At 56.7% G+C, this 27,027-nt stretch overlaps 3 protein-coding genes across 7 annotated transcripts; all 3 read left to right on the forward strand.

Moving 5' to 3' along the window:
- Positions 1–680: 680 nt before the first annotated feature.
- ELOA (elongin A) lies at positions 681–15,261 on the forward strand. 3 transcript variants are annotated; one of them, XM_053964760.1, is made up of 11 exons: positions 681–1,000; positions 5,867–5,923; positions 6,533–6,651; positions 7,439–8,651; positions 9,442–9,556; positions 9,888–10,040; positions 10,405–10,502; positions 10,740–10,920; positions 11,343–11,454; positions 11,728–11,879; positions 12,388–15,261. In XM_053964760.1, exons 1-11 carry the CDS (start codon positions 743–745, stop codon positions 12,447–12,449), a joined length of 2,520 nt encoding a protein of 839 aa, XP_053820735.1. In that variant the 5' UTR covers positions 681–742; the 3' UTR covers positions 12,450–15,261. The 3 variants fall into 3 exon arrangements, with proteins under 3 accessions (XP_053820735.1, XP_053820734.1, XP_053820736.1); XM_053964759.1 differs by having other exon boundaries at positions 683–1,000; positions 9,885–10,040; XM_053964761.1 differs by lacking the exon at positions 681–1,000 and having other exon boundaries at positions 5,870–6,281; positions 9,885–10,040.
- Positions 15,262–15,684: 423 nt separating this feature from the next.
- Positions 15,685–17,990, forward strand: PITHD1 (PITH domain containing 1). Its single transcript, XM_053964778.1, has 6 exons — positions 15,685–15,953; positions 16,651–16,694; positions 16,824–16,901; positions 17,075–17,179; positions 17,531–17,639; positions 17,725–17,990. The coding sequence occupies exons 1-6, from the start codon at positions 15,771–15,773 to the stop codon at positions 17,824–17,826; spliced, it is 621 nt and encodes a 206-aa protein (XP_053820753.1). The 5' UTR covers positions 15,685–15,770; the 3' UTR covers positions 17,827–17,990.
- Positions 17,991–18,295: 305 nt separating this feature from the next.
- On the forward strand, positions 18,296–26,184 carry LYPLA2 (lysophospholipase 2). 3 transcript variants are annotated; one of them, XM_053964775.1, is made up of 10 exons: positions 18,296–18,337; positions 20,502–20,605; positions 21,417–21,448; positions 22,104–22,169; positions 22,526–22,573; positions 22,747–22,817; positions 23,058–23,131; positions 23,250–23,351; positions 23,481–23,657; positions 24,101–26,184. In XM_053964775.1, the coding sequence occupies exons 2-10, from the start codon at positions 20,528–20,530 to the stop codon at positions 24,149–24,151; spliced, it is 699 nt and encodes a 232-aa protein (XP_053820750.1). In that variant the 5' UTR covers positions 18,296–18,337; positions 20,502–20,527; the 3' UTR covers positions 24,152–26,184. The 3 variants fall into 3 exon arrangements, with proteins under 3 accessions (XP_053820750.1, XP_053820749.1, XP_053820751.1); XM_053964774.1 differs by lacking the exon at positions 18,296–18,337 and adding an exon at positions 18,525–18,782; XM_053964776.1 differs by lacking the exon at positions 18,296–18,337 and adding an exon at positions 18,815–19,348.
- Positions 26,185–27,027: the final 843 nt, after the last annotated feature.

Below are 27,027 nucleotides of genomic sequence, written 5' to 3' on the forward strand. Positions count from 1 at the left end.
CAGGGACACAGAAAGGGCTGGGCTCAGATCCAGACTGTGTCCTGGAAAGAGCTAGACTCAGGTCCAGACTGAGGCCTGGAATGGGCTGGACTCAGATCCACACTCAGCTGAGACACAGCGTCCTCAACAATCCTAAAGAAAAGCAGCCATTGGGAGGCAACAGGACTATGTGTGAAGGGACATTGCCTCAGGAAAAATTGCATGCAGTTCTGGGCTCCTCAGGTCAAGAAAGAAAAGGAGCTGCTTGGAGTGGGTGTAAAAGAGGGAACAAAGATGATTAAAGGGCTGGAGCATCTCTCTGATGAAGGGAGACTGTGGGAGCTGGGCCTGGTCAGTCTGGAGAAGGGAATGTTGAGAGGGGATCCCATCAATCCATACAAACATCCCCAAGGGCTGTCAGAGGACAGTGCCAAACTCTGTTCAGCGGTGCCCAGTGACAGGATGAGGAGCAATGGCCATAAACTAAACCACGAGTTCCACCTCAACATGAGGAAGAACTTATTTCCATGAGGGTGGCAGAGCCCTGGAACAGCTGCCCAGGGACGGCTGGAGTCTCCCTCTGTGGGGACATCCCAAACCCACCTGCTCCAGGTGACCCTGCCTGGGCAGGGGGTTGAACTGGTCGAACTGCAGAGGTCCCTTCCACCCGCAGCTCCTCCGGGACTGTGCGACAGCCCGTGCTGAGGGCGGAGCCGCCCGAGCCGCGGCGGCTCCCCTCAGCGCTGCCCTGCCAGCACTCAAGATGGCGCCGCTGCCAGCCCCCAACATGGCGCCCGCCGCCCTCTGCCCGCACCCGCCATGGCCGAGGCCGCGCTGCGCCGCTTCCGCTTCCTGCCCGCAGCCAAGATGGCGGCGGCAGCGGGGCAGCGCCGTGGGCCCGGCGGCCGCTGAAGCCGCTTCCGCCGCCGCCGGCTCTCCAGCAGTAAAAATGGCGGAATCGGTGCTGGAAGTTGTGGGCCGGCTCCAGGCGCGGCTGGCGGGCAGCGCCGAGCCCAAGAAGGTGATGGGGGCTGCCTCAGCCCGCCGGGGCCCCAGCGGTGGGGACGGGGGTCGGGAGTGCGCGGGGCGCGGGGCAGGGCCTCCCTCCGCCGGGGCTTCCCCTGCGTGAGGCTCCGTGCCCGGCCGGGGCCGCGGTGCGTGGGCTGAGACGTGCGGGCTGCCCGGGGCTTGTCCCCGGCTCGCAGGCCCTGGGGGTCCCGTTGCGGCGGGCGGGTGTCCTTTGCGGGGTGCCCCCGCGGCAGTGGTGGGCGGGCGTCCCCTTTTAGGGTCCTCTCGTGGCAGGCTTGGGGTGGTGGCAGGGGTCCCGTGGCAGGTCCTCCCGCGACAGTGGCAGGCAGGGGTCGCGCGTGGGGTCCCCCCGTGGCAGTGGCGGGCAGGGGTCCCTTTTGGGGTCTCGCTTGGCAGTGGCGGGCAGGGGTCCCTTTTGGGGTCTCGCTTGGCATTGGCGAGCAGGGGTCCCTTTTGGGGTCTCGCTTGGCAGTGGCGGGCAGGGGTCCCTTTTGGGGTCTCGCTTGGCAGTGGCGGGCAGAGGTCCCTTTTGGGGCGTCCCGTGGCAGGGCTGGGGCCCGGCTGGGCAGACGGGCAGCGGAGAACTCTCCGGAAGAGCCTTGCTCTGGTGACGTGTTGGGTGGCGGAGCCGCGGTGCCGTGTGAGCCCACGCAGGGAGGCACCGCCGCGGGGCTGGGGGGACACGGCTCCCGGCTGGCTCCTGTCGCCTCCGTTCCCTCCGGCCTTGGGGGACTCGCTTGGCTCTTCTTGCCCCTCTCCACGAGGGAACGTGCCCGCTGCCGAAATGTTCTGCCCGCAGCAGCTGTGGTGGAGCGGCTGCGCTGCTGCCCCGAGCTGCCTTGGGCTCGCTGTGTTCGGTGACATTCGGCTGGTGACAACGGCTGTCCTACTGGGCACCAGAGCTGCTTTTTCTAGTGAGATTTGGAATTCTGGTTGCACTCCGGCATGCTGTTGCGCCATTCTCCTGTTTGAAAGGGGGAGCATCCGTTGAGAGTATTCACACGTGTTGGGTTCACGTTTTGTGTAGTTCAGGTGAAAGAGGAGGCAGGCAGGGCTGTGCAGCTGCTCCGTGCTGGGCTGGCTCTGTTTCAACGAAACAAACACCTGCAGAACTCGCTTCCCAAGGTCTCCCACCACCCAGGAGGAGGAGGAGGAGAGGATGCTCGAGTGCTGACCCTTTGAAATGGGAGCCCCTGCAGGAGCTCTAGCCTGGGGGTGATGCAATGGGATCTGGTTACTCTTCTCACCCTCTCAGCCACGACCAGAGCAGGGTTTAACTGGTGGAGCCCCACATGGAGCTGAGGGTCTGCCAGGGAGTCAGTTCCAGGGGGTCTGAGCTTCGTGGTGCTGAGACCGTGGGCAAGAGAAGACTGTCTCAGTGCTCTCTGCACAGAGAATTTGTGCTGCTGTTCCCTGCCCCTTGTGTGAGCTCGGGGCAAGAACTGCTGGTGTGTTTCTGGAGCACTGCAAGCCTTGGGCAGTGTTTGCACAGCCCGACTCTTTCTCCAATGACCTCGTGGTGTGAAGTCGTTTCTTGCTCTGTTGATCCTGGGCGGTTTTGCAAGGGCAGGCAGAGGAGGTAAAGCAGGATAATCACTTGAAAAGCTCTTTTCTTCCCCAGTAGAAAGGCCCTGTGACCTATATTCTTTATTTTTGATATTTTTCCAACCATATCCTCGGAAGCATTAGTGGTTTAAAGCCTGAATTCAGTTGTCATTGCATTGTCTTGATGGATCTTGTAAGGACTTTCCCGTTGAAGAAATTTTACCCCATCAGCAGGACAAACCCATGGCATCCCTGGGTGCTGCCCACCCTTACACCATTTCCAGTCCTCACTTTTCTTGCCCGGTCCTTTCAAAATATTTTATCAGGAATGTGAAAGAATAATATTTGCCCAGTATCATGTACAACTCACTGCTTTGCTGGAAGAGGTAAAGTGCTGTTATTCCTGGTTTTGGGTGAAAATTGGGCTGCTGGCAAGGAACAGTGTGAGTGAAATCTTGGACAGTGCTGTCATGGTTTGGAAAATGTCCTTTTTTTCCAGCAGAGGAGGTACAAGCTCTGCTCCAGGGCTATGGGAAGGAAGAGGAGAAGGAAAACATGAGCAAGAGCATCTTCATGGAGGCGCAGCAGCCGGGCTGTGCTGGAGCAATTTGATATTAGTGTGTGTTTTTAGTGTCGTAACAGTCTGCCTGCCTTCTTTCAGGGAAAGAAAACGATCCACCCATGTTCAACAGAACCGGATTGGAGCTGGAGCTCAGTTTTGTGGGTTGTGTCTTGATTAAAAGAAGCCCTGCCCTGTGCTGGGGTGTTTTAGAAGAGCTTTGTCGTGTGTGTCTCACAAGATACAAGCCTGGTGCTTTGTCTCCCACCTGGTTGCCTTTTCCTTGCAGGATTTGTATGATCTTGGTTATTTCCAAGATGAGCTGCCAGATTTAGAATCCCAAGATTGTTACAGGCTGGAAAAGACCTCCAGGATCGAGTCCAACCTTTGATTGAACTGTTCCATATCAACTGAGTTCCGCATTGAGTTGTTTCTTGAACACGTCCAGGGATGGGGTCTCCTTCCAATGCCTGACCACTTTTCTGTGAAGAAATTCCTCCTGTTGTCCAAACTTCTTCCTGATGTCCCTGTAAGCCTCAGTGGGATCCATCAGCTAGTTTCCAAAGGAAATAAAGTTCAGTATGAGTTTTTAAGCCTCACTGCATCAAAGTTGTCTCACTTGGTGCATCTCATGCACAAGGACCTCTGTTCCACGGAGGAACCAACTGCAGTGGCTGTGGAATAACTCAGCTCCTCATGAGAGGTGTTCTGGATCAAGCGTGTGGCTCCCCTGGTCTCCAACCACACTGAGAACAGCATTCCCATTGAGAACAGCACTTCTCTTCTTGGAACTCAGCCCTGAAGGCAACAAATAACTAAAGAGCAAACAGAACTGTGGGAGATGCTGCAGTGGGGTGTAGCTAGAAAATATTTGGGAGGATTTAGGAAAACCAGAACGAGTTCTTTCGTTCTTACTCTCACAGTGGGATTTTGTAAGCTCTGAACAAACCTTTCTATGAATTTAATTAGCTCACAGATATGCTGTTGCTTTAATATTGTCCTGGTTTACTCTTTTTCTATCCAGTACAAAAATCCATCCTTCTTTCCCTTCCTGTCCCCTTTGCGCACACAAGTCCAAACTCCTTTATTACCAATCCCTGAAGGATTTTGGCCTTCCCAGAGGGATCCTGACCCCTGAACTGTGGCAGGCAGTCCGAGGAGAGGCAGCAGAGTTGGGCTCTGTCTCTGCTGCCTTTGGTTTGATGCCTTCAGTTGCCAGTGCACTTGTTGAGCAGCTGTGCTGGCAAGGCAACAGTAGCCACTCTTGGTATCAGTGTTTCACTCTTCTAAACCAAGAAAACCGAAACCTTCTGTTCACAGTTATTAGTCCTAAATATAAAGGAGTGGTTTCTAGTGAACAGAAGTTGTGGTTTTGCTTATGTCAGAGGAACCCATCTCTGGGTGTCGAGGAGTGTTTCCTCTCTGAAAGCAAGAGCGCTCCTCAAATAGGTTAAAGGAACTCGTTTCGCTCCAAAGGAAGGAGACCTGCAAACCTGTCTGGTCCTTGCACGGTGGCTCTGGGGGTGATTGGGTGTCAGCTCAGGCTGACAGTGCTGATTTGAGCACGAGCACAGTGCTTTAAAGAGAAGATCTTCTGGATCAGGGGCAGCCCTTTGTATGGCATATAGCATAGGAGTGCTGAGCACAGCCCGGGCTGTATAGGGGCTATAATAATGGGAATGCTGATCAGGCTGGACTGTGGCTATAGCTGAGCTGTGGGAAATGATGTGAGGGGCAACAGTGCTGTCAGATGTGTTCTACCATGTGCTCTAGCTACAGAGCCAACAGACGTTGTGGAGAGGCCATGCTCCAAACCACCTGGCTGGCAGAGGTACAGGAACATTCCCTTCACTTAGAATCCCACAATCATTAGGGTTGGAAAAGACCTTTAGGATCCTCAAGGCCAACCTGTGACTGATCCCCACCTTGTCAGCCAGCCCAGAGCCCCATGTCTGGTGAATCCTTCAACACCTCCAGGGATGGTGACTCCACCACTTCCCTGGGCAGTCCATTCCCATGCCTGGCCACCCTTTCCTGAAGAAGTTTCTCCTGGTATCCAACCTGAAACTTCCCTGGTGCAGCTTGAAGCTGTTTCTTTTTGCCAAACTCCTCCAGCTCCTCTTTGGAGAAGGCTCCTTGTCCCACCCTGTCCCATGGAGCAGCTGAAGATGCTGGCAGAACCTTGCTTGGGGTGTGTGGAAGAAAAAACACTTCTCTGGTGTTTGGTGAAGGGAAGAGTGGAGCAAGAGGGAGGAAATTTGGAAGGAATCAGTTGCTGATCCCTGACTTTAGCACCTGACTGAAGAGAGCCTGTTGGCAGTGGAGGCACAGGCTCCCCTCTTAGGTCTTTAAGAGGATCTAGAAATCTTCCTTCCCCTTTTTATTACTGAGGGGTGTGATTCCACCACCACCTTCTGAGAGTCACAGGCTTCCAAGTCCTTTCTTCCTCTTGCTGTGTGTTTCTGTTCCCAGTGCTTTAAGCCAGATTGAAGTTGCAGTCCCGTGTGAAGCAAACGTTAATATTTGAGTGTGTTACAAGACTTTCTGGTGGGTTCTTGTGGGCAGAGATGAGATTTTTTTTGCAGTTGGACCTCGTGTTCAGCTTCTCAGGAGCTTTTTTGGAGCGAGACAGCAGCTGTCAGCCACTTGGGTCTTCCTAAGGAACTCTCAGGCAGTGCAGCATTTTCTTCCTCCCCAATCCCCGTCTGTGGTTCTGTGTGACAACTCTGAACCCTTCTCCTCTTGTCTCCACAGCTGCTGAAGAGTCTGAAGAGGCTGTCAGAGTTACCCATCACAGTTGACATCCTCGTGGTAAGAGCTGTGAAATCTCTGGGGCTTTTCATCGTGTCTGTCAGGTGCCAGGGAGGGCTGTTTTCCATGGAAGTGCTGCTTTCCCTGGAACAGGGTGTGTTGCCTCAGCCACCTGCTACAGCCCAGTGACACAGGCATGACTGTGATAAGGTTCTGGAAGTGCCAGGCACGGGGAAGGAGCGTGCCAGGGCAGGAGGGAAGCCATGGAGGACAGTTTGTCATGCTCGGTTCTCCCAAAAGCTTAACACCTGACTGGGATAAGAGAGTTGGAGCAGATCCCAGCAATAACAAATCAGCAGGAAATGAGGAAATGCTAATCCTTTAATAGCTTCTGTCTTCAAACTTGCCAGCTCTCATGGTAAATACTGACTTGGGTTATTAATACGAATGGTTAGTGTTTGTCTAAGGTAGAATTAACCTTTGTTTTACATGTAGTGAGTGATATAAAGCAGCTGAAGATATAATACAAGTGGTATCTTTGCTGTTAGATCAAAGAACCTTCTCCCTTGCAGCAGCAGGGAGTGTGTTGATTTCATAGACTCTTTAGGGAGTTTAGCAGGGGTGAGAATTCCAGTTTTGCTAAGATGGATTCGTGGCTCTCTCCTGAAGGAGACAGGAGTTGGGAAGACTGTGAACAGCCTGAGGAAACATGAGCTGGTCGGAGACTTTGCCAAGGACCTCGTGGCCAGGTGGAAGAAGCTGGTGCCGGTGGCCCAGGAGGCAGAGCGGTAAGCGAGCCCCATGGATGAGTTTTGGGAATGTTTTCTCAGTGGATAGTTCAAACCTCTCTGGCCAGGGCTCTGGAAAAACTTGTAAAACCAATATTCAAACTCTGCCCGGGGGTTTTGCCTTGTTTTGGCAGAAACTTCCTGCCTTTGCTGGCTCTGGAGTGCTGGGATGCTGACAGCTGCAGTTTCATGTGGAAGTTGGGGCCAACTTTCAAGAATTTGCAGTTTGATGAAGAGATTAACAGGAGATGCCAAAAAAAGTGCCCTTAATAAAGCAAAAGATGCAATCTGCTTGCTTCCCATGTTATGATTCTGAAGGCAGGAACATCTAGGCCCAAGTAAATGGAAAGAATGCTTTTATGAGCTAGAATCCTATGGAAACTGGAAGTTATTGCTAGCAGGCATGTGGCAGTAACAAAGTGGTGTTGAACCCAGCAGAGATCAAATAGATTTGAGTGATAAAAGCCCAGTTATTAATGGGAATTTAAAGGAGTGATATTCCCACGCGTTGAATTGGGGGACATTTCCCACAGCATCATGCAGCCAGGAGTGTGTAGGCACAGACAAGGTTCTGTCTCTAGTTGTAATAAAAGTGCTTCATCAATTCTTGCACTAGAAATGCAATTTTTAAATCCCTGATTGTTGCTGTTCCTCAGAGATTTAGTGGCACAAAGCTACCAAATATGACCTTGGTCTTCCATGAGAGGTATTCCAGTCCATGGAATGGCTCTTTTCATTCATGTTGGGCAGTAGTAATCGAACTCTTTTTGGTTTCTTCCCCCTTCAGAAATAACCTGGACTCTGAAGAACGTGACTACGAGAGGAGCAGCTCGAGCAAAAGGCATCAGGAATCCTCCCTCAGAGAGGATGAGGAGGCTGATCAGGAATACTCAGAACCCTTCCAGCCTTCTTGCAGCCAGTCCTATAGCCCAGATCATAGGGAAAAGAAGTCCAAAAGGTATCCTAGGCCTGAGAGAGCCTATGAGACTTACAGCTATAGCAGCCACCAGGGGAAGGGTTGGGGCAGATCCTCCCCAGTGCTCTCTTCAGACCAGGAGTACTCGGACTGTGGGCAAGCTGTGTCACCTGAGCCCAGCGAGAGCCCTCAGGATGTGGACACAGACCCTTACGCCTCTGAGGAGCAGGAAGAACCAGCACTATTCCATCGGAAAGCCAGTAAAGGGCACAGCTTCCAGGAGAAGCTCGGGGCAGGCCGGGAGCGCGGCTCCGGCAATTTCTGCGACAAAGGGAACGCGAGTCGGAACAAAGAGCACAAGTCCTCGCACAAGAAGCAGCGACTCGATGGCAGAGGGGATGACAGGACCTCTGCCTTCAGCCCAGAGAGGTTGCACAAGGTTTCTTTCAAAGAGCAGCTCCGAGAATCTCCCGTGGCAGTGGCTGGCAAGGAGAAGCAGAGGATGTCAGAGGGCACCAAAAAGGAGAAGAATCGGGAAAGCGGCAGCTCCAGGAAGGAGAAATCGCTCTCGTTGCCGCACTCAGAGGAATCTTTGGACAACCACGTCAAGAAGCAAAAGCATCGGGACTCTGAGAAGAGCAAATTGGAAAAGTCCAAGCAGAGCCTGGAGAGCTCTAACTCAGAGAAACAGAAAGCTGAGAGTGACTCAGGCAATAGGATCAAGGAAAAGGGGGGTTCTGGGAGCTTAAAGTCTTCGGAGGGGAAGCGCAAAATCTCCAATGTGGACAAAAAATCAGTGGGTTTTTCCTCAAATTCTGGGGAGGGGGAAGCAGAGGATGAGTTTGAACAACCTACAATGTCATTTGAGTCATATCTCAGCTATGATCAGCCCCAGAAAAAGAAAAAAAAAGTGGTCAAACCCTCGGCTGGGTCAACTGGGGATAAAGACCGAGGGCACAGCAAACAGAACGGATCCAAAGCCAGTACCAACAGCTCGAGCTCCAGTCAGAAGAATCCAAGCCACAAAAGAACAAGTGAGAAAAAGGCAGAGAAGAAAACCCCAGAGCCTCCTAAACCAAAGAGGGTAAGGTTTGTTAAGAAAGCAGAGTATCTGAGGATGTGAGCTTAGAATCCAGCCCACTTTGCAGTGCATCTCCTGCTAAAGAGGTTCCCATGTCTCCCCTCTCAAGTATTTATGCTTCTCTAAAATGGACCTTTTTTAGTGTCCAGAAATGGGAGAACTGGTGGTACAAGGCAGCTCATTCCAGAAGACAAACCTTCTTTTGTGAAAGCCTGGAAAATGAGCAATATTTCTGTACAGATCCTTTGTCACATGGGTGCCAGGGTTTGGTGTATAAATAGGGACTAATATGTAAAATCTTCACTGTTTCATCTTTTTACTCAACTTTGAAACACTTGGCTCTTCACAAAGTGTTTTTTATAAGGTTTAACAGCATTTAAAATCCTGTTTTGTCATTCATTCTAATAAGTGCTTCATAAAACTCCATATCAAAGTTTTCAGTTTCCCTCAGTTTCTGAGGTTCCTTTCTCCTCCACCAGTGCAAAGTTTTTTGCAGGAAGAGGAGAAGATGCAGAACTGGTAAATGAGTCAAGGAAATGCTTCTGCTTGTCCTGAATAGGTTAAAAACATGGATGGCTCTTTCTGGAAGGTACTGAATGATTCAGATCCTAAATTTCGGCTTCTTCCTATTGGCAGCCAGCCCCCGAGGTTGTTCCCTGGTGCAAACTGAGGAGCATTGAGTGGTTTATGCAAAATATGCAAAAAAACCCACAGTTCAGTGCTGTTTGTACACTGGTAAGATGTCACATCTGCTGTGTTCCTGTCTTATTCCGTGTCCATCCTCTCCTTCCAGATAATTTTAGATGTGGTACCGACGTTACCAGACATCCCCCTGCCCCCCATCCAGGCCAATTATCGTCCTCTTCCCTCGCTCGAGTCCATCACCTGCTCCCAGACAAAAAGGAAAGGTATGTTGGGCAGGAAAATGAGATTGTGGGGTGGGTGCTGGCTGGGTTCGAGTCTTTCTCATGGGGTCTGCCAAGGGCAGAGGTTTCAGATAAAAAAGCAGCTGCTTCCCACGTGCTCCATCAGAAATGAGACGAATCCTTCACTGACGCTTCTTTGGGGCTCGGGCTTTGGGCTTGCCCTTTCTGAACTTGCTCTGCAGGTCTCTTGGAGAAGACTTTGCCATCACCCATTTCTGGGTGATTCCAATTTGTGCCTCCTGTGCTATTTATCAGGACAGGCTCTTTCTTTTCTCTATCCCCTCCTCACTCCAAGCGTTGCCCTCCACAGCAGTGTCCTCGCCAGTGGAGGAAAGCGAAGCTGGTTTCACAGGCCGACGGTTAAATTCCAAGATGCAGGTGTACTCTGGCTCCAAAACTGCCTACCTCCCAAAGATGATGTCCCTGTACCAGCAGTGTATCAGAGTCCTCAGCAACAACATCGACTGTAAGTACCTGTCCTTGTCTCAGAGTCACTGTGCACTGGAATTCTGGCAACTTGGTACAGACCCCAGCAGTTCTCCCTTGTTATAAATATGGGATAAATCCCACTGGAAGCCCAGGTGCTGCAGGGATCAACGCCCAGAATGCTTTCAAGCAGTGCTAAAGCACTGGAACAGTGGCAAACGGAGCTTGCACAGATATTTCTCAACTTGGAAATATTGATGCCTGAGGTTCCTTTCTCCTCCCCTCTTCCTGAATGGTATTGTGCAACACTGCAGTTTTTTCACTGTGTATCAAGGTGTCAAGCCCTTTCCTTGGCAAGGAAGGAGCAGGATAATTAATACCCTGTGCTTCTTGCTTCTCTCTAGCAATCTATGAAGTGGGTGGTGTCCCTTTCTCGGTGCTGGAGCCGGTGTTGGAGAGGTGCACCCCGGAGCAGCTGTATCGCATCGAAGAATGTAACCATGTGAGTGCCTTGGCCTGGGAGAAGGGATGTGACGTGCAGGGCTGTCCTCACCTGCGAGAGCAGAATAGCAAACAAAGCCTTTTCATTGCAAGACGTGGCTTTTGCTAGTTCTGAGTTCTGGCTTTGCTGCACGTGGGCCCTGCTGGAATTCCAGTGACACCAGCACTGAGCTGGTGCCGAGGGAAGGGTGACTGGAGGAGTCAGGAGGGATCCCAGCTCTGTATGGGTTTGCTTCAGGTGCTGGTGGAGGACACGGATCAGCTGTGGCACAACCACTGCCTGCGAGACTTCAAGAACGAGAAGCCCGAGGAGTTCGAGTCGTGGCGGGAGATGTACCTGCGGCTGCACGACGCGCGCGAGCAGCGCCTGCTCATGCTGGCACGCAACATCGGCTCTGCCCACGCCAACAAACCCAAAGGTGGGGCTGGGGGAGGCCATTTGGGCTTAACACCAGTCCAGTTTAGGAGCTGCTTAGCTCTGTGTGCTCCTTTGCTTCGTGGTTTAGTGGTGTCTTCCTTTCATCCGTGATGGTGTTGATGCAGCTCATTATTTTACAGTAATGATGAGCAGGCTCCTGTTCCATGTGGCTTCTCCATGCTGGCATGGAAGAGAACCAGGGTGGGGAGAAACGTTTTTGGGTGAACATAATGAGAACTGCTGAGCTGATCAGTCTGATTTCTCACTGAGAGGTTCAGACCCTTAGGAAGGAGGCTGTCACTGTTTCTCTGGAATGGATGGATTGGCAAGAGGTGGATGAACTGTCAGTAGCAAGAGAAGCAGTGAGGAGCCTCCTTTACAGCCAGCTGGATGTAAGTGATGTTTCCCTCTGGCCTCTTGCAGGGAGAGTGGCCAAGATGGCATTTGTGAACTCTGCAGCGAAGCCTCCTCGGGACGTTCGGAGGAGACAGGAGAAGTTTGGAACTGGAGGCCCCCTTTTGCCAGAGAAGACCAAGTGAGTGTTTCTCTGTAGCACTTGCTGCTCAGGGCCTCCTGCCAGCTGCCCCCTGAAGCTCAGGAAAGGATACTGTGTGTCTGGGAGCTCCTTTTGCAGAGAAACTTGTAACTGTATTCACCTCTTTCCTGCTGGGAAGCGCAGAGATCCGGGTCACTGCTGGTTCCACCTAGTATCAGCCCTGCTACTGTTACAAACGTGGCTTGTGTCTGTAGAATTGCCCCAAACCACGGTGAATCCTTTATGGAAATGCCTGTCCTGTGTCTGTTGCAGAATAAAACCAGTCCTGTACACATCCAGCAAAAGCCACGCTCGGGCGAGTGACGAGCAGTCCTACGATGGGCCCAGCACCAGCAGTGCCCACTCGGTCCCATCTTCAGGTAGCACTTTCTCCTCGTACGACCCCAGGAAACCCCCTGTGAAGAGTAAGTACAACCTGCAGGACATCCCTGTGGTCTCTTAGAGCTTCTCCTTCACAAACAGCTGCTTCTGCTGTGGGAGAATTCCAGGCTGTGCAGGAGGGTTGATGTTGGTATCTCTCCTCTTTCTAAGAAATCTGTTCAAACTTGTTGCATGAAACATCAGATTCACCTGCTCAGAGCTGACCTGTCCTAATGGTACCAGTGAGGCAGAACCTCTGCCTTTGCCCTCCTGCTGCCCTGTGTCTGTCAGCTGTTTGGAATTGGAGTGCAGCTCTCTGGGGAAGGAAGCAGGGAGGGTTTAACCAGGGATCTGTGTTGGTGCAGTGCAGAAAGCAGTGGCTTCTCCTCAGTCTGTGACCTGAAAACTCTGATGGGCCCCGCTCAAACACTCATGTCTGCCAGGGCTGCAGCTTTCAATTGCTCTCAGCTCTTCTTCTATCACTTCTCCTTTCATGTGGAGGCTTTTTTCTTTGATTCAGTGGTGGTTTTTTTTTTCCTTTTTCTTTTGCAGAAATTGCACCAATGATGGCAAAGACTATCAAAGCTTTCAAAAACAGGTTCTCTCGGAGATAAGTTTGCAGTGCTGAGCTGGGCCTTTCTCTCTTGAGGAGGAGTGGCACTGGAGGGGGAGAAGGTACCCAAACAGCCCTTCCTTACCTTTGAACTCTTCGGAGGCTGCAGCTGCTGGGAGAAGCTTCAATCTGCACAAGATGACGGCACAGTATTTTATCTTTTATTCTGGTCCCTTTCTCAGTGTCAAGCTCCCCTCTTTTACCCCCTGTCCTCAACATTCTGTTTCTGGCTTTGTCATCCATCGAAAGAAGGGTGTACAGAATCTCCTGACACAGGAAAATGTGAAATCTTGGCACCTGCTGAGAGTGGAAGATCCAGAGACTTATTTACTATTTAACCTCTTAATAAATTATAAAATGGTTTTAATTAATATTTTGCCCCTCTACCCTGTTGTATTATTTATGTTGCTCCCAGTAGTCCCTCCCCTCCCAAGCCAGTCCTGGGGTCAGCCTTGGTGACTCGAGCTGGAATCCATCTGAGTGGACACTGGGTGTCACAGGAGCCTTTCCTGTCATCTGGTACCTGCTGGGCCCAAAGTCTCACCTGGAGACGCTGGGACAGGTAGGACCAGTGGCCCAGCCACTTGCCAGTCCTTTGGCAAGTGCATCCAGCCCTGAGGCTTTGCTCCCTGCTCGTGTGTGTCAATAAAATCTGAGCTCTTGACCTGCTCTGTGCTGTTGCTGTAGATCCTGTACAGGTGCTTTTGTGGTCCTGCAGGGATGCCAAGAGCCTTTGGGGACGTTTCCTCTGCTGCTGTTGTCTTCTGCTGGCTACTGGGAATAAAACTGCCAGGGATCTGGGAGAAGTTTTACTGTGCATCAAGTCAGATTTTAACTTTTTATCTGGAGAGAGATAGGGGACTTTGCAATGGAGAACTGTTTTTAAATACCAGTGAAGGCATCGTTTGCCTCTTTTAGTGGGAAGAAGGAAGGAATTCTTCTGTCTTGTTTTCTGTGTGGAATTGCGAAGGATTTATTTCCAGTTGGGAAGCTGGTGCCTAAATCCTGTCTTTTCCCTGTATGTTTTGCTCTGTCCCTTCTTTGGAAAAATCCATGGATTTTGGTCTTTGAACCTGAAACCACTTGACTGAGGCTGGAGGGATGTGAGCAAACGGAATGTGGCTGTTGTAACGTGTGTGTCCTTCAGAGCAGGAGTTCCAAAGTACCTGCTGTGTGAGGAGCTGGAGCTCAGGAAGGACCAGGGGCTTGATGGGGCTGGTGGGAGTGTCAGGGAGTGCCCTGGAGCTCCTGGAGAGGTCGGAGCCCTGCTGAGGATGTGGGGATGGCAGCTGGGCTCACCAGGGCTGCACACAGCCAGGAGCTGTGCTGTGCTGCTGGGAAGGTTTCTGGGGAGGGTTTCTGCCTGTTTTTCTGCCTGTTTTCTGCCTGGGGTTTTGTCTGCCCCAAAGGGAACCCCAGGGGTGGTGCAAGCAGAGGATGGGGCTGGGGAGACCCCAGGCCTCTCTGGAAGGGCTTCAGGGTCCGACTGGGTCGGGGGAGGGGAGGGATTCTCCTGTTCCAAGCCATATTTGCTGCCCTAGGACTTTGCTGTCTGGGTGGAAAAGATGCTGGTAGTGGATGCTGTTGTTGTTGGCAGCTCCTGAGAAGCTCTGCTGCTGGCTTTCTGTGGCTGCCAAATCCCAAACCGGTGGAGTTGTCTGTGTGCACTGACCGGGGGAAACCTTGCTGTGAAGGGTCCTCCCTGGAGGGCTCTAGAAAAATCCCTGTTTTGCTTCTGGTTTCTGTTGGGCTGTTTGTTTCTTTTGGTTTGTTTTTTTTTTTTTTTTCCTCCTCCTTTAGAAGACATGTCTTTCTTTAAAACCTTTCTGAACACCTGTCTCCTGTTTATTCAGTCTGTTCTTTGTTTAGTTTGAAATTCTTGGAAAAATGTTCTCAGACTCTCATGTGCTGTAAGTTTGTTACAGTCCCAGATGCTTTAATGTTCCCGTGCAGCATTTCAGTGTGTGTTGTGCTGTAAAATAATGGCTCCTTACTCTCCTGTGTTTTTGCTGTATTTAATTTTGCTGTATTTTTAATTAGATAACAATATATCCTCTTCTGCTGACCATTGTGCTACTGTTTATTTCTCCTCTGTACTTGGGGTGGGGGCAGAGGGGAGGGAAGCAGAGCCTGGTGTTGTTCAGACACGATGGAGCTTTGAGCAAAGGATCTGGGCGATGCCCAAGAGCGATTCTGGCACTGCTGAACTGCCAATTAATTGATCTCACAGCTCCACACTCAGCTCCAAGCACTGCTTGGAGTTGGCCCAAGCACTGCTGTTCTGGGGCGATGCTCTTTCCCTCTCAGAGCACCCCCTTTGCTCCAGGCTTTGCCAGCTGTGTCCATGTTTTGTTTGTGACACTGGCGTGACTCTGCTCTCACAGGGGCGATGCCAACCCCTCGCCCTTCCCTTCCTTTTGCTCGGGCACTAAATCCAGCCTGGGGAGAGGTGGGCACCGGCCCTCAGCTGGGAGCAGAGTGGGGATATTTCCCTGGGGGACACACAAAGTCTGGGATCAAAGGGCTCCTCCCCGGTCTCGGGCTGTGACACTTGTGCAGTTGTTGTGTGCTCCACCACACGCTGAAAGGTGGAGCAGAGCTGCCTCTTCCCCCTTCCCATCCCTGTAGGATGAGTAACGGGAGGAGGAGAGGGGGGAGTGACTCGGACTCGTATTTGTATTTTGGTCCCGAACTGTGTATATATATACAATTTTCTATGTTCCTTTTTTTGTGGTAACTCAGATGAATATTTTAATTAGATAAGTTATATGAAAAAGAGGAGAATCATGTCTCAATAAAAGCCAAACACTGGACTGTGGCTGCTCGTTCTTTCCTGGCACTGACAACGAATGTTAAACACGCCGTTGGGAACTCCTCGGAGGGTGATGCTCCGGTATCCCGCTCCGGTATCCCGGTTGTGGTGCTGCTCCCGTTCCCGCGCTGTTTGGAAGCATCCCCGCGGATAATACCCCCGGAGCCTTTGCGGGAAGGCAGCAGCTTCGCCATCTCCCGGTGGGGTCAGGGCGGGCCGGGACCACCGGGACCCCTCCCGGGAGCAGCGGGCGCTCCGCGGGCTCAGCACGCGCACTGCCATGCCACGCCCATCGGGGCGTGGCTACGAGACAACGGGCCTATCACCGGTTGAGGTGGGCGTGGTTACGAACACAGGGGCGTACCCAATTCATCTATGATGTGACGTCAGATAGATAGGCGTGTCCATGCTCATTATGGGCGTGGTTTGTGCGACACAGGGGCGTGCCCTGAGGCATTGTGGGCGTATCCTCGCCGCCACGCATGCGCGCTGGGCGGTACCGGCGCGGCCATGGCGCACGGGCACGGGCCCGGCCGGTGCCGCTGCTGCGGGGAGGAGGCGGCGGAGCGCGGCGCGGCCTGGGGGCTGTACCTGCGCATCGACCGGCAGCGCCTGCAGTGCCTCAACGAGCGCCGCGAGGGCTCCGGAGCCACCGTGTTCCGCCCCTGGGAGGAGCGCGGGGACCGCTCGCAGGTGGGGCCGGGAGCGGCGCTGGCATCGGGGAGGGTGGGCGGCAGGGCACGGAGGGGATCCTGCCCCCCGGCTCGGCCCTGCGGGGGCACAGCTCAGTGCGGTGTCCGGGCCTGGGCCTCGCAGCACGGCGGGAGGAGCTGCTGGAGAGCGTCCGGTGGAGGCCACAAAGATGGTTCGGGGTCTGGAGCGTCTCCCTGATGAGGGGAGACTGCGGGAGCTGGGCCCGCTCAGTCTGGGGAAGGGACGGCTGAGAAGGCATCACATAAACCCATAAAATATCCCCAAGGGATATCCCCAAGGAACCAGGCTCTGTTCAGTGACAGGACAATGAGTAAAGACCATAAACTAAACCACAACGAGTTCCACCTCTACATGAGGGAGAACATCTTTCCATGAGGGGGGCAGAGCCCTGGAACAGCCGCCCAGGGAGGGCTGGAGTCTCCCTCTGTGGGGACATCCCAAACCCACCTGGATGTGTCCCTGTGCCACCTGCTCCAGGTGACCCTGCCTGGGCAGGGCTTGGGCTGTGACATCCCCAGAGGTCCCTTCCAATCCTAAATATTCTGGGATTCTCTGAGCAAGGTACTTCGGGGCCCCCTGAACCCCACTGGGGTGACCCTCCAGCTGTCCCCACACTCCCCCCTGTGCACCCCTGCACGCCCCGGGCCAGCCCTGACCTGCTCTTCTCTCTCCCCAGTTCGTGGAAAGCGATGACGACGAGGAGCTGCTCTTCAACATCCCGTGAGTTCCGTCCCCCAGCGCCCCTGGCACCGTGCTGGCTGCTGGCAGGGCTCTGCCTCGCCTGGCCACGGGGCACCGGGGCTGCCTTGGAGGGCACAGAGGTGGAAACTGCTCTGTGTGTCTGGGCAGGTTCACGGGCAGCGTGAAGTTGAAAGGAGTCATCGTGATGGGCGAGGATGACGAGACACACCCGGCCGAGCTGAGGCTGTGAGTAAAAGCAGCTCCCCCTCCTCACAGGGGCTGGGGGCTCTGCTGCCATTGCTGGAGACCCAAGTCAATCCATTTCTTTGTGGAGAAGAACCTGGGCAGTGTTCAGGGATGGAAGCCAATTAGCTAAGCTGCTGTTAATAACTCCCTGGGTCTCCTTCTTGTCCTGCCAGGTTCAGGAACATTCCTCACATGTCCTTTGATGACACAGCCAAGGAAGCAGAGCAGACGTTCAGCCTGAGCCGGGATCCCTTGGGAGAGCTGGAATATCCCACCAAGTACGAGCCAGAGCCTGGCGCCTGGGGGCTGCTCCTGCCTGGCACAGGAGCTCTGGCCAGCCTTCCAGACCTCGGGAAGGCTCAGCACAGGGCAGTGCCTCACAGCTGCCCTCAGGAGGATTTATCCTCCCCAGCTCTGTCCCACCCTCTGAAACCTCCATCCCAGAGCCTGGGGCTGGCTTCCATCCCAGGAATTCTTGGGGTGCAGAATCATCCCGGTGTCCTGTCCCCCCTCGTGGTGTGAGGGGAACCCCCCTCACTGCCAAGGCTGCCTGGGACTGGGGGAGCAGTGTGGGAGCCTGGGGAGGCGGAGGAGCAGCAGCTGTGGTCTCAGGGTGCGTTTTCCTCCAGAATTGCCCGTTTCTCCAATGTTTACCACCTCTCCATGCACTTCCCAAAGAACTTCGGAGCGGAGACAACCAAGATTTTTTACATCGGCCTGAAAGGGGAGTGGACGGAGGTGAGTGGGAGCAGAGAGGAACCAGAGTGTGGGAAGGGCTGGAGTCCTGCTTTCCCTGGATTTAAAACATTCCGTCCCCACCCAGGCTCATCGCCACGAAGTCACCATCTGCAACTACGAGGCCTCGGCGAACCCGGCCGACCACAAGCTGGAACAGATCACCCCCCAGACTCACTTCATCTCCTAACGGGAGCCTGCCCGGGGCAGGAACGGCTTCCCGGAGCAGCTCCGCGTTCGTGGGACGGACGCGGCGGCGCAGTGCGAGGCGGCCCCGGGGGGCGGCGGGGCCGCTCTGGAGCCGTGTGCGGGGCCGGTACCGGCTGTCACTGACAATAAACACGCTGCGGTGCAGAGCTGTGCGCTGTCCCTGAGTCGCGGCCCTCCCGTGTCCGCGGGTGGCACCGGCGCTGAGGCGGGGAGGGCGGCGGGGGCCTGTCCCCATAAGCCGTCAGCCGCCCGGGGCAGGGCGCTGCGGGAAGGGCGGGGCCGGGGCGCGTCGCCGGTAATCCCCTGTGGGCCTGGTCGGGGTCGGGGCCGGCCCCGCCGCGGGTTCCGAGCGCGACCCGGTGCCCGCTTCCACCATGGCCGCCCGGTCGCGCCCGGCGCCGCGTGCGTCACTTCCGCCGCGCTGCCGGAAGTTCCTGTGGGAGCGCGTCGGGGGCAGCCGCGAGGAGCGCGCGCGCCGGGCCGCGGGAGAGGTGCGGGGCGGGGGGGGCGGCACGTACCACCGGAGCGCGGCGGGGGGGGGGCGGCGCGACCGGGCAGCGGCGCGGCGGGAGGGACGTACCACTGCTGCGGGCGGGAGGGGGGGGGGAATTCCGTGAGGGCCGCGGGGATGGGGGGGGCGGCGGGGCCTTTAACGGGAGATTAACGGGGAGAGAGAGGGGCGGTGGAGGGGCCGGGGCGCCGCGGTTCTGGCTCCGCGGGTCCCCGTGCGGTAACGGGGCCGCGTCTTTCCGGCCCCGGGGGCCTTCAGGAGTCGCAGCCTGCAGGGACCCCTGCAGAGCCCCGGTTCTGGCGGAAAAGCGGCGCTCCGGGCCGTGGGGATCCCGCCTCCATCCGCTTCCAGGCGGGATTTCTCCAGCCCCCCGCTGGATTCCGCTCCCTGCACGGCTGCGGGCCCGGGGGGGAGGCTGAGGCACGGTAATTAATGCTAATTAACGACTGATGAACGCGTCCCCCCCCCCCCCTCCCCCGGGCCGGTGTCACTGGTGGGGTCGGCCTGGGGAGCGACACGTCGGAACCGGACCCAAATTCACCTCCTGGTTCTGTGTTTGCGCCTTTGCACCCACACGAGCACCGCTGAGGGCTTCCATCCTGGGGGGTTCCCTCGTGTTCCCTCCGGGAGCGGGGCAGGAACATCCCAGGAGGAATTTTGGGATTGCCAGGAGGAAAGTGTGGGGCAGCTCTGAGCACCCCACGTTTTCCTGTGGAGCCTCCCCAACAAGGAGCGCATCCTATCAGTGCCAGGGGAGGAAGATGCTGTTATTCCTGGCTCCCTCTCTGTCTCCGTGCCAGGGTTTTTGGCAGGTGCGGTCTCTCCCGGCCGGTTGTTTTGCCCCTGGAGTACACACGAGCACGTGGGCCGCGTGGCTGTGTCAGATCCGGGCAGCTCAGTTCCCGGTGTTTTTATTTGAGTGGGGAAGCTGCTGACGAGCAGTCGGTGGAACGAGTCGGGCAGGTCAGACAGACCGGGCTGTTTCTCGTGGGTAAGACTGGCTGCTGGCTCTTGGGGGGGGGGTTGGGGTGATCCTGTGTTGCCCCGACCCGCTGGGGATGGTGCTGCTGTGGGAAGTGAGGCTGGGGCAGAGTGTGGAGGATGAGGAAAGGCCTCCCAAGGGGCAGCTCTGATTTCTGTGACAGGGACAGGACCTTGGGAGAAGCCAGAGCTGTGCCCGGGGAGGTTTAGGTTGGATTTAGGGAAAGGATTTTCCCCAGAGGGTGCTGGGCACTGCCCAGGCTCCCCAGGGAATGGGCACGACCCCGAGGCTGCCAGAGCTCCAGGAGTGTTTGGACAGCACTCCAGGGATGCGCAGGGTGGATTGTTGGGAGGTGTGGGCAGGGCCAAGGGTGGGATTGGATGATCCTTCATCCCTTCCAGCTCGGGATATTCTGTGGTCGTGCTCCGGAGGCTGATCCTGTTCCTGGGGGATAAAGGCAGTGCCCTAAACAAGCTCTGATCTGATTAGTGCTGGTGGGTCAGTGGGGTCAGGGCAGCCTCGTGGGGAGCAGGAGCTGTGAATTGTGATGTAGTGGGAACAAACACCCTGGACGGTTGTGGCTGAAGGCGCCGTGGGTTCTGTCAGCTCCGTGGGATCTGGGAGGTGACAGGACAGCAGTGGTGACCCTGCCTGCTGTCCTGGGGAGCCACAAGGGAGTTTTCCATCAATTGAGAGGCTCAGACCAGCTCCCAGTGCTCTGGTTCATCCCAAACAGCCCCATAAAGCAGGGCTGGACCTTTATTGGTGCAGCAGAGCCTGTGCTGCTGCGTGCCGAGGGTTTCCTGCTTCCCGGTGGGAGCAGATGTGGGTCAGGCTCCTGCACAGCTCCGGGCAGGAATGAGGGGTGAAGGGCTGCAGGAATGAAGGGATGCTGAGGCCGCCCTCTGCCCACGCCGCTGCAGCCACAGGAATAACTTTGGCTCTGAGGTGTAATTTCCAGGCTAATTTTAACACTTCCAGCACCCCACGCGCGCTGCCACGCGGGGAGCGTTGGCTGCTCCTGGACTCTCCAGCACTGCCAGGCCACAGTGTGGGGTGTTCCACCATCGAAGCCTTCACCTGCTCTTCAGTTTTCCCCCAAAGCAGCTGCTGAAGGGGGGGTGAGAGGTTTGTTTTCCTGCCTCACCGCTGTGTCCTGCAGGTGCCAGTGTCGATCCCTCTCGGTGTATGTGTGGTAACAACATGTCTGTCCCCCTCCTCGCCGACGCTGTCACCGTGTCAGGGGCAGAGCGGGAGACCGCCGCGGTAAGGGCTGCCCCCTCCCTCCCTCCTTCCCTCCCCTGCTGCTCCCTGAGGAAAACAGGGAGCTGCTTCCATCAGCTCCAGCATGGGGGAGGCAGGGCCAGCAATTCCTTGGGCTGGGCTGTTTGCTCCAGTGTGAGAGCTCAGCTTGTCAAGGCAGCAGGACTTAGGGCTGATCGGGCTGTTTAAGCTTTTAAAAGCAAATCTCCCAAAGGAACTCCCCTCTGTCCTTCCCTGGGATCTGCAGGCTGCCTTCCCTCTGCTCACCAAGCCTTAGGGATTGCTGGAGCCTGAGATGAAAAGCCTGTGGAGGTGGATTTGTGAGTCCTTGGTGCTACAGGGAAGGAATTCCTCCCTGTGAGGGTGGTGAGGCCCTGGCACAGGGTGCCCAGAGCAGCTGTGGCTGCCCCTGGATCCCTGGCAGTGCCCAAGGCCAGGTTGGCTGAGGCTTGGAGCAGCCTGGGACAGTGGAAGGTGTCCCTGCCCATGGCAGGGCTGGGACTGGATGGGCTTTAAGATCCCTTCCAGCCCATTCTGGGATTCAGGCTGGGCCTCTGCTCTGGTGCCACTCCTGGTGGGATGATCTGTCACTCCTTGTCCCTCTGCTGTGCAGAGGAGTTGGGACCTGCCCGTGGCAGCTCTGTGGCAGGATGACACCACATCCCTGACCCACCCATCCGCCGAGCTCCAAGCTAATTTGAGCGTCTTGGAGTTGGTGACTAAGTGTCCATTTGCCACCTCCCTGCCAGCCCAGCCCAGCCCTGCCCCCTCCAACTCTCACACCAGCTAATTCCCTTCCTCCTCTGTTTAACAGGTCATTTTCCTACATGGCCTTGGAGACACGGGGTGAGTGTCCCTGGAGCTGGCTCTGGCTGGGATGTGTGGTTTGCCAGATGCAGATCCCAGCCTTTTGCTGCCGCTGTCCCTCGGGGCATCTCCAGGATTTGTGCGCGGCTTTGGGTGGGGGTCTGCAGCCATTCCTGCATCAGCCTCGCAGGGAATGGCAGGGAATTGCTTCCAGCAGCTGTCTGCTCTTGAATATTTATGATCCCGGCAGCCTGGCAGCCCCCCACCCCCCGCGGGTGGATTTTGTGCTGCCTTCGGGGATTGCTGGGGGATTGCTGATAAGCACTGCTGATAAGCACTGCGGCTTTGCCTTGGCAGGGCTGGCAGCTGGGCCGGGCCTGCACGAGGGCATCTCTGCTGTGCAAGGCCACCTTGGAGGTCCCATGGTGGTGACAAAGGGCTCCTCCCTGTCCAGGAGATTCCCTCCTCCCTGTCCAGGAGATTTCCACATCCCCCAGGAGATTTCCTCCTCCCTGCCTGCAGCTTCGGGGCTTTGTGTGCTCCCCTCAGATGGGATCGGTGCTGGGGAGGGCTTCATGGGGGGTTCAGGCTGGTGGGGTGGGGAAAATAAGCTCAGGGGAGGGGTTGGGGGGCAGCAGCCTTGGGAAAATGGCTCGGACAAGCCTTGGACTCACCTCCTCCTGTCCCTCCCCAGGCACAGCTGGGCTGATGCTCTCTCCTCCATCCGCCTCCCCTACGTGAAGTACATCTGCCCTCACGCGTAAGTGCTGCCCTGGGGGGGCTTCCTGGGGGGCCCTGAGGCTGCCAAGGCTGCTGGTGGAGGCAGGTGGTGGCCTGAGCCCAGCAGGGCTGCCCAGCCAGGCTGGCTCTGCTGCCGTGGTCAGCTCCTGCTGCGGGCAGAGCTGTTCCCACAGAGGTGAGCAGCACCAGAGGCTCTTTTCTTTCCCTTCCTGTCCTGTTTATCTCTGATGGCTGCAGGGAAAGAAAGACAAAGGCTCTGGAGCTCCCTGTGCATCCCCTGGTCAGGCAGGAGGGAACTCAGCAGGAAGGGGAGAGGTGTCAGTCTTCCTGCTCCTCTCAGACTTAAGCTGAACCACCCAAAATGTTCCTCCACAGGCCCCGGATCCCGGTGACCCTCAACATGAAGATGGTCATGCCCTCCTGGTCAGTGCTTTGGGGGACAGGGCTGGATGGGACCCTTTTGGGGAGTGAGAGGGATGGGGGGACAAAATCCACTGCCCTGTGGGGGCCAGGGAAGGGCAGAGCACACCCAGCTCCTGCCTTCCCACGCTCGTGGTGCTGGGAGAGGTTTTGGCTGACCCTGCTGCTTCCCCCAGGTTTGACCTGATGGGACTGACTCCGGATGCACCTGAGGATGAAGCTGGGATCAAGAAAGCTGCAGAAAACAGTAAGGAGCTCTGTAAGGGGAGGGGGAGGTGGTGAGCTGCTGTGTGCCTCTCCTTTGCTGTCACTGGAGCAGGTGTCTTCCTTCCACCTCTCCTTTGTTTCTGCTGTCCTGTGATCCCAGCAAACCTTTGCCCTGGGATCTCTGGCACCTCTCTGTCCCTGATGTGCACCCTGAAGCATGGGATGATGCTTTTCAGCCCCTTTCCCCTTCCACTGACCCATTTCTCCCATCTCCTTCCAGTTAAAGCAATCATTGAGCACGAGATGAAGAACGGGATCCCCCCCAACCGCATCATCCTGGGGGGCTTCTCACAGGTGAGGGACCCCAATTCCTGCTCCACCTGTCACAGGGGGGTGGGTGGGTGTGAGCTGGGCCTGAGGGTGTCCCTGCATCCCCTGTGCATCCTCACTGACCCCGTGTTCCCCCCTGCAGGGCGGTGCCTTGTCGCTGTACACGGCTCTCACCTGCCAGCACCAGCTGGCCGGGATCGTGGCGCTCAGCTGCTGGCTCCCGCTGCACAAGGCCTTCCCACAGGTACCCCCTTGGCACGGGCATTCTCCCACTGCAGCTCTCCCTCATGAGGGGGGGAACTGCTGGGTGGTGTGTTGGGGACACAAAGCACCATTGGTGTCCCCTCACCTGAGTGTCCCCTCCTCGTGGCAGGCGGCGAGCAACGGCGTGAACAAGGACATCGCCATCCTGCAGTGCCACGGGGAGATGGATCCCATGATCCCCGTGCGCTTCGGGGCCCTCACTGCCGAGAAGCTCAAGTCTGTCGTCACCCCCACCAAGGTGCAGTTCAAAACCTACCCCGGCGTGATGCACAGTTCCTGTCCTCAGGTCAGTGCAGGGGATGGCACCCCCTGGGTGGTGATCAGTGATGGGCCCAATGGGAATGGCCTGGAGCTGTGTCAGGGGAGAGCTGGGATGGATTTCAGGGAAAGGCTCTTCCCCCAGAGGGTGCTGGGCACTGCCCAGGCTCCCCAGGGAATGGGCACGGCCCCGAGGCTGCCGGAGCTCCAGGAGCATTTGGACAGCACTGCAGGGATGCACAGGGATAGCTGGGGGGTCTGGGCAGGGCTGGGCTGGATGATCCTTGTGGGTCCCTTCGCTTTGGGATCTCTGGGACCAACCCCAGCACTGTAGGTCAGGCAGGGTGGGGAACACACAAGACTGCAGAGCCCTTGTGCCCCATCCCGGCCTTTGGGGAGGCTGCAGAGCCTCCCGGGGCTCAGCCCGGCCTCTGGGGAGCCCTGCTGTGACGGGCCATGCACTGCCCGCAGGAGATGATGGCGGTGAAGGAGTTCATCGAGAAGCTGCTGCCCCGGATCTGAGCCCAGCCCCTCGGGACTGTCGCAGGGGAGGGTGCCGAGGTCACCGCCGCCCGCCTGTCCCTGTGACCCGCCCGCTGCGAACGGAAGCCATGGCCCCCCCAGCGCACCTCCCGCCACACCCACCCGTGCCCGCATCCTCGCACCGCGTCCCCTCCGGCCGGGGGTGCCCGGCTCTCCCGCTGCTCCCGGAGCCGACATCGGAGCTGCCTAAGGCGAGTCTGGGAGTGGCCTTTTCTCTCCTGCTCTGGCTCCGGGCGGTTCCCGGGGAAGGGTCACCGTCCCCTCGGCTCCCCGCGGGGCTGGCACGGCGCGGGTGAGGTTCTCCTGTTGCGTTTGGGGTTTTTGTACCAGTATTAGGGGCGGGACGTGCCCGGCTGCGGTGGGAGGAGCGGGGCGGGGCTGGGGCACCCCTGGGGCTCGGAGCTCTGCCCTCGGTGGCCGCTCTCGGCCTCCGCTCAGGCGACTCACGGGTTTTCAGTCAGAGCTCAGGAACCCGGGTCTCCCCTGCGGACGCCTCCAGGCCCCGGGGCAGGCTCTGCCCTGGGCTGGCACCGCCAAAGGCTGCCCGGGGCCGGCAGGGAGGGTCAGCGCAGCTCCCGCACGGCCCCGCCTGTCACACACGCACACTCCCCTCAGCCATCGGCCTGGGGCAGCTCTGCCCTCCTGAGATAATCACCTCCTTATTCCTCCTCCTCTTCTTGCTTTTACAATCTCCATCCCAGAGGCATCTCCCCCCCTCCCAGCCCAGCTCTGCACTCTCGAAGCCCCAAAGCTTCGTTTACACTCATGGAGCCTCCGGCCCCATCTTCAATGTCTTCTCTTGCTGCTACCTGTCCTTCCCTTTGGACTTGGGCTGGCTCGGGGAGGGGAAGGGCCCTGGACCCCGGGTTTGGCTCCTGGTGCAGCTGGAAGGAGCAGCTTTGCTCCCAGCCATCATCTGACCAGCATCTGAGCCCCGGGTGCTGCTGTGCCCCACCCTCTGTGCTCCCGGGGCTCTCCCTGCTGCCCGGAACTGGGGGCTCATGCCCCCCCCTCCATGTACAATCACCAGTGTCCCTCACCTGTGGCTTGTCCCCTCCTGACTGCTGGCATCGTGCTTGGGCCCCGAATGTCTCCTCTGGGGGGGCTCCTGGCTGACCCTCCCCTCCCACAGGGCCCAGAGCAGTGGCTGTGGAGCAGCTCTGCCCTCACCCCCCTCTTCCCCTGGGCTGAGCCCCCACCTGGGGCTGATCATGGCTTTTAAAACACCCCCACATTCCTCTGGCCCCAGGGCTGGCCCTGCTCCCCCTGCCTGCCCTGGGGGCTGCTCTGGGGGGGCTCAGCCCCAGCAGTTCTGCTCCAGCCCTGCCCTTCCTGCCCGGGCTGTGCAAAGCAATAACCGCCCTCTGGAGAGTGGATCGTGGGGCCTGCCTTGGCTGGGGTCTTGGCTTGGGCTTTTAGTTCTTGATCCTTCTAGGAAGTCTGAAAGCAGCAGAGCTGCTGTTGGCACTGGGGGCAGCCCAGCTCTGCCTCTGCCCTGGGCTCTGCCCTGCTGGCTCCTCTATGCTGTGTTTTAATGCTGCTGTGCCCCTGCCCCCCACGCTTGGATGGGGGGCTTGAGAGGGTGGCAGGGGTGGGACGGCAGCTCTCTGGGGCCACCAGGGGCTGGCAGGGGTGGGACTGCAGCTCCCTGGGGTACCAAGGGCTGGTGATGGACAGACTGACCTGTGTGACTGTGAACTGGAACCGTGTGTGACGGGGGGCCCGGGACCATCCCTGGGGCCCCATGGGACCCCTATGCAGAGCATTCCTGCTCACTCCCTGCCCGAGCAGTGCCGGGAACACGGGAGGGAGAACGGCTTCTCTCCATTCCTCAATACAGCTTTGGGGTTTTTCTTTTGTTTTTTTTTTTTTTCTTTTGGTTTGGTTTTTTTTTGTTGTTGTTTTTCTTCTCTCTCTTGTCTTCCTTGTACATGTTTGGGGTGGTTTTTTTTGTGTGTGTGCGTGCGTTCCACAGAGAATCAAGGTGAAATAAATCCTCAACTTATCCCGGAGCTGAGCTGGCATCATCCCTGGCCAGGCAGGATGAGAGATTTTGGGGGAACGGGGTTCCATGAAGCCCTAGGGTGCCATTTTTAAAGGCAGCAGCTCTGGCTGAGGGGAAGCAGAACAAAGCTGCCACTTAGAAAGTAGGAAAGTTTATTTTAAAAACAAATCAAAAGCTCAATTCATAATTTAGGAGCATAAGTTATTCATCCAGCCGACAGCACACGGGGCCAGCTGCGTCATCCCTGCCCTGGGAGCTGCCAGAATAAATAGGAGCAGTGTGTGACAAGGGGGCAGAGCTGGCTCCTGGGCAGCCTTTGGCAACGGGGTTTGGGGAGTGGCTGCCACAGGAAGCCACACCAGGCACCCAGGGGGGGCTGTGGGCAGCCAGGCCAGGCTGGCACAGCCCTGGGCAGGGGCTTCTCCGGCTCAGCACGAAAGGGGGGAGATGAGATTTGGTCCCCAAAACCATGCTGGGGGTAGGGAAAAGTGGGGGTGGAGGAAGCCTTGGAATGTGACTGGTCCCTGTGGGAAGTTCCTGGTTCCTTCTCTGTGCCAGGGCAGGGGCAGAGGTGCCTTGGGCTCCCCCTGAGCCCATGAGCCAGGAGGGAGCAGGGGCTCTGCTCAGTTTAGGCTCAGCAGGACACAGCTGTCCCTGTGCTGGATGCCCAGGGCACAGGGAGGGCCCAGGAGCACCTGCTCCCAGCCCGGGCTGGCTGCAGCCCTGGGCATTCCCACAAGGGGTTCCATGCCCATGGTGCCACACCAGGCCCTGGCTCTGGTCTCCCTTCGTTGTGGTTCTGCTCTGTGAGATGCAAAGACCTGGGGGATGGGGATGAGGATGAGGAGGG

The sequence above is a fragment of the Vidua chalybeata genome, chromosome 25 (assembly GCF_026979565.1).
Source record: "Vidua chalybeata isolate OUT-0048 chromosome 25, bVidCha1 merged haplotype, whole genome shotgun sequence".
NCBI lineage: Eukaryota > Metazoa > Chordata > Aves > Passeriformes > Viduidae > Vidua > Vidua chalybeata.